Source organism: Limulus polyphemus, unplaced genomic scaffold (genome assembly GCF_000517525.1).
Source record: "Limulus polyphemus unplaced genomic scaffold, Limulus_polyphemus-2.1.2 Scaffold3347, whole genome shotgun sequence".
Lineage (NCBI taxonomy): Eukaryota > Metazoa > Arthropoda > Merostomata > Xiphosura > Limulidae > Limulus > Limulus polyphemus.
Window position 1 is genome coordinate 34,458 of NW_013668957.1, and position 6,128 is coordinate 40,585.

The 6,128-nt window shown below is 29.5% G+C and overlaps 1 protein-coding gene across 1 annotated transcript in view; it reads right to left on the minus strand.

Moving 5' to 3' along the window:
- The window catches only part of LOC111088217, a 35,393-nt gene that overhangs the window by 17,143 nt on the left and 12,122 nt on the right, over positions 1–6,128 (minus strand). Inside the window, exons 2-5 of the mRNA XM_022397627.1 lie at positions 3,274–3,473; positions 2,303–2,351; positions 645–665; positions 117–200 (exon numbers count right to left, since the gene is read on the minus strand). Of these exons, the coding sequence (XP_022253335.1) occupies positions 117–200; positions 645–665; positions 2,303–2,351; positions 3,274–3,473 (354 nt within the window). The remainder of the gene's footprint in view (positions 1–116; positions 201–644; positions 666–2,302; positions 2,352–3,273; positions 3,474–6,128) is intronic.

Sequence of the window (6,128 nt, forward strand, 5' to 3'; positions counted from 1 at the left end):
GTCATCGAATTTGTTTATCCTTTTGGTGTATTAAATATCTTACAACTTTTAATTATAACTAGTCATTTTTGTCAAACATGAAAACAAGATTTATGAAAGCCCTCTGACATTCTTACCATCATCTATAAAATTATCCTTTCCAACAATATTTTTCTCTTCAAAAATCCAATTTCTTTTACAGCTATCTGTATCAGTGCACTCTAAAATAAAATATAGAGATGAAAATAACAGAAATGGTAAAATTTGATAAAATCTTATTCTATTTGTATAATCAATGAAAACAAAACTAAAACTTGCAGGATTTGAATCATATTAACTTAACTATAAAATCTACAATGACTAAAAAAAAGTATTTAAATATTTTTTTATCTATGTTTTACTTTTTTGGAAAGATCTCTAACATACATGTATGGTGTGGCATTCTTAAAATTGTTTAACTACAGTACCTTGCAAATCTTCTTTACTAGTACTTCTATTTGTGAAAGAAAATTAATTTAAAACTAATTAACAGACTTATCTATGTTCATGGCTGTTGCTTAATAAGAAAAATGCCATTATTAGGTTTTTAGCTGAAAATTACAATTATAATTCATCAGCTTATTTTAATATAGTAACAAAATAGAGAAAAATTGCCAAAACCTTACCTGTTGTTTTCTCACCAACAACTGTTATATGAAAAAAGGCATGTGTTAAAGTTTGATATAAATAATAAAATATTCAATAATTCAAGTTCATCAGTAATATCTACCACAAACTTTCTTTGACAATTATTGTATAAAATGAATTTCTACTCAATTAATGGATGAAAGACAAGAGGTGAAATTCACACAGACATTTAGTTATATCCATTAAATGAATATGTTTGTACAGCTTTCTATTAAATACTAGTTCAGAGCTTTTATGGATGAGTGTGTTATGTGATTGTTTGGACAAGAGTTAGATTTATAACGTGTTTCAAATCGTTAATAAGTTTTGGTGAACAGTAAAAAGAAATGTCGTACTGCAAGGTAATTATCTGTATCTTTTAAAATAAGTTTATCATAAAGCTATTTGAAGAAATTAAATCATGTGTTTGAAAAATGATAATTTAGGATCAACACTAAATTATGCACAATGTTCTCATATGTGAATATTTTATCAAGGAAAGTAGCTCAGTAGTGATTTGTTTGTTTGTTTGAAGTTAAGCACAAAGCTACACAAAGGGCTATCTGTGCTCTGCCCAACACGGGTATCGAAACCCGGTTTCTAGCGTTGTAGGTCTACAGACATACCGCTGTGCCACTGGGGGGCCTCAGTAGTGAAACTTTAAAAATGTACATTACTAAATTTTTACATCATGCACAGCTTTCAGTGATTTTTTTTTAATTAAGGTTTTGCAGAGAGAATTTGTTATACAAGGCACATATAATGCAAAGTTAATTTTGTATTTCATCTTCATTAATAATATAACTGTGAGATTTAGTTTGTACAAATCTTGATTTCTACTTGGTGCTGTTACAAAAGAGTGCATAATTAAATTCATGATTCAGAGCTGCTATTTAAAAGCAAATACTTATACTGCTTTCATGAATATTTGTAACTGTTTTTAAATTCATAAAGATGAATAAAGCAACAGTATTATATTTGGATTATTATAAGAAGTATTTGAAAAGAATCTGATTGAGTGATTTAATTACCCCTATTCACCTCTGCATAAAGGAAATTATTCATACTTTCTGATCCAAAGAAAGTTCACTGCATAAATCAGCACTAAATAGTAACTTATGAATTAATAAAGCCTATTCTTTATAACAAACTTCATGAAATACTTAATCTCCTGCATTAATTCTAAACAAAGTGAATATCTAAAATGATTAGAATGCATTGAATAATTAGATTTGTATCCTTGATGTTAATAATATTTTCAGCTGTAATCCCAATACTATCTCATGAGTTTCAAGTTTAGGAGTTACAGGTTAGTCCTATGTCCTAAATGAGAAATTATGAAAAATAACGGTGGAAATAAAAATATGAATATTCAAAATTATTTTATACATTATAACCATTAAAACAATTGAACTAACTTAAAAAATGAGGATTCATTATTCTAGTAATTTATTTTCTTATTCTTATATTTATGTGTTTACATGATGCAATTGTTTTGAATTAGATTTACTAAATTTAACATTTTGCTTTCTTTATTTTATATTGAAAATCTCATTTTGCATTATATTACACTTGGCAATTAATGTTTTCATTAAATATTGGAAAAAAATCGAAACTTTGATAACTTTTAGATATAGCTTAAAGAAAAGTTACTGACCTTCAATTTTTCTTATGGCTAAGAAGAATTCAGTTGATTTATTAAACCCCTAAGGAAGGACAAACTGATTAATAAAAACTTCAGTTTAATGTCAACTTTGAAAATGCAAGTAGAAAAGTAGTCATTTGCTGATTCAGTGTTGGTTCTCTATTGTTTACAGTAAAAGATTAAGATGTGAAGTTGAAAATCATTATGATCACAAACAATTAAGCTAAAGCACTAAGATGTTGAATACATTCACCACTTTAGCACTGTGTTATTTATTCAGAGTTCTTACAACATATGGAGATAAATGTAATAACATAAAATTCACTTTAGAAACACAATATTGTAACATAAACAATTATATTTTATCTAGTAATGCTTTGAGCAACTATTCCTCATAAGATTCAATATCATTTCTATATTAATCCCAAGGAAGGGTGGTTACTTCATCAAATTTGTTTCTATCTAAACATTGTGTTTTTACAGTGATTTTGTTTTAAAAGAAAAAGTTGTTGCATTCACATTTACATTACACTCCAAGTCAACTATCACAAGTGTTGTACCCCTCATAGAAGCTTTCATATTGCATTTTTCAATCACATTAATCATTTGATCATTGAGTCTGTTGAGTCATTGCTGAAGTAACACCAGAATTCACTGATCATATATTTGATTTTAGGAACAATGTACATCAATGCTGACTAAATTTTGAAATGCACCCATATTAGTAAAAATTTCTTAATTACATATCATCATCATTAGCACCTCCATCTCTAGCAAATATCTAAATTATAAAATTTAAAATATAGTTTACAACAGTATTATTAAATCATTCCAATATAAAACAAATTAAAAAGTCTTATACAGTTATAAATAGTTCAGAAACATGCACAAAATATGCAATTAAGTTGACAGTACTTAAATATCAAGTGTTGTGCAATTTATGAAATATAATGATAAAAAATAAGTTACAGACCACTACAAACCTTCTCAATATTATATTTTTCACTTTTTTCCCATTTTTTCATATTACACTTAACATCTTTATTCATGCCATCTACAATGATTTCTTTGGAATTACTAGAATCGTTACTATCACACCAGTATTCAAAAGTAATTGATTTTCCTTGTAACTTCTCAGCTTCTTCTGTAAGATTAATTTCTTTCTTGATTTCTAAATAACTTCCTAAAAAAAAATATAAAGATGCACATAATGAAGAAAATAACAACACCATCATAAATTAAATGGTATATTACTTTATTTAATTAATACAAAAAAAGAGGATGTTCCTAAGCCCATTTTTCATTCAGTTACAATAATTGGAAATAAGTTACCTAATACTCAGAAAGAAGGTGCTCCACTATAACCAATTGTTTCAAATATAGAAACTTTCATTTACAATTTTATCAAATGTTTTTCAAACAATTTTCTCACAGTGGACTTCAATTTCTTAGAACACATTCTTAGTAACAACTCTAATTTCCTAAGCTGTATTAAAAATATCAAGTATGATCACAAAGTTTTCTTTACTATTCTTAACATTACTTCACTGTATACTACTATATTACCGAACAAAACAACAGACTTAGTACAAATATTCTCCAGCATCCACTGATATATGTAGAATAACTATATTCTGCAATACTCAGTGTGCATATATACATGTGTCAGCAAATTAGTGAAGTGGTAATATGTCAAAAGTTATGATAAACATTAATATAATGCAACTTCGAGCTTTAAGACTGGAATTAATACAAGTATGCAGCATGTAAGCAGCTTCATAATATACCTTTTCTGCCAACAGCTTAAAATGGTATGCTATGAGTTCCAGTTGTAGTTTGCAACACAGACTGTATAAACCAAGTGAAAATAGCATAATTTTGTTAATTATTTTTGTTTATTATAGTGGGTTTTTCATGCCCCTTACATGGCAGTACTAAATGGATAAACATGGAAGAGAGCTGTGGCACCATTTCTGTGAAGCAGTGAATGCAAAACTCACTGTATACACAGCTAGGGCATATAAGGTTATTAAATAAAAACCTGATAGTTGGTTTCAACTGTCAATAATGACTGTAAACTCTGACATATTACTGTTAGGTAAAATCTTAGAAAAAATCTAAAGGCAGGTCCTATCTGTCAATGAGGCCTGATCATGACAGCATTGTGTCTTTTGATCACATTTAAGCTGATGAGAAGGAAAATATTAGCAAAATATATCTAGCTGTTAATGAGTAGCCAGTTGAAGAAATACCAGAAGAGAAACAGCTTTTTTGTTCAGATGACTGGTCAAGATACAAATGATATCATTTTAATTATTATGGCTAAGGTTAACTCCATGACTAGTTGTTAGGATAATCAGTTGTTTAAAAAAATAAATAACCCAAAAGATGTGGCATTCCTTGCTTACTGAGTGTTGGTGGTTTGTGGTCATGTCTTCGGGATATTATGTGATAACCACTCAATTGGTGTACAGATATATTTTGTTGGTTAAAAAGTCAACAGCTAAAATCAATATGCGAACCAGAATGATCTGATTTCTTGTGATGATTGACCTAACTATAAAAATGGGTTACAGCACAGTTTCTGTGGAACAGTATGTGCAAAATTCACTAAATACACAGACAGAGCATATCAGGTTGTTAGATAAGAAAACCTAAATTTGTTTTTAACTGTCAATAATGAAAGGAAACTGACATATTATTGTACGATAAAAATCTTAGAAACAAAAATTTATTGTACGTCCCAATTGTGAATTATGCTTGGGAGGCATGATAAACCAACATGCTGAAAGGAATAGACTGACTGTGGAATGGGTGATAACTGCCTATTACAGAAACACTAGTAGAAATATATTGGCGACTACACAATCTACTCACGCAGGTCAAGTGCAGAGGACAAAGATTTGAAAGTCTTCATCTTTTGTCCTCAGATCAGAGTGCAAACTACTGCAAGCCTAATATGGCATTCAGATGGATTGAGATGAACGTGTTCTAATTGGTCATTTGTTCTTGGTTCTGACTGGTGGAGCAACTGAGTGTGGATGCAACCAATGGAAGCCATAAGTTGCTGATTTCTAGACCAGAGTCTCTAATTAATGAAGATTTTATTTTGTTGATGCAGAAGGATTCCTATATTTTTCTTGGCTTCCAAAATCTGTCTTAGTCAATAATTCTAGCTTTGTCCTAGTCTATTTTGTGACCCATTCATATATTATGCTCTGCATTATCTGAATTCCATATTTCTATTACTACTGTGGTGTCTTTGTGTTCTTGTCCTGAGCAATCTTCCAATTTGTTTAATCTAATCAAAAAACACCTTAGGTATGAAAAAAAAAGGTAAGGCCAAAAAAGGATTGAGTGTGTGACTTATAAGTAATGAAATCAACGTTGACAACTAAACTGGTAGCTACACTTATAGCATTGATAAGAATTTTATAGAAAATATTCTTAGTTAGCCAGGCCACATTTTGTGCTCAACTTGGAACATGATGGTGGGTAAAATAAAATATGTGGCCTAGCTAACTAATAAATGAATATTTTCTGCAAAATTCTTATCAGTGCTATAAGTGCAGCTACCAGTTTGGCCAAGAAATTTGATTTCATTCTTTTTAAGTCATATGCTCAATCCTTTTTTGGCATCACCTTTTCTTCACACCTAAGATGTTTTTGATTAGTTATCATGACTTTTTGTCAATACACACCAACTAACCACAGCAAGTAAGAAATGACACTTGACAGTAACCAATGTTAGCTTTGGGATCGGAACCCTATTATTCAGAACAAAACTATACTTCATAGAACCAACCAGATTCTTTAAAATATATGGTAGTAGTTTATC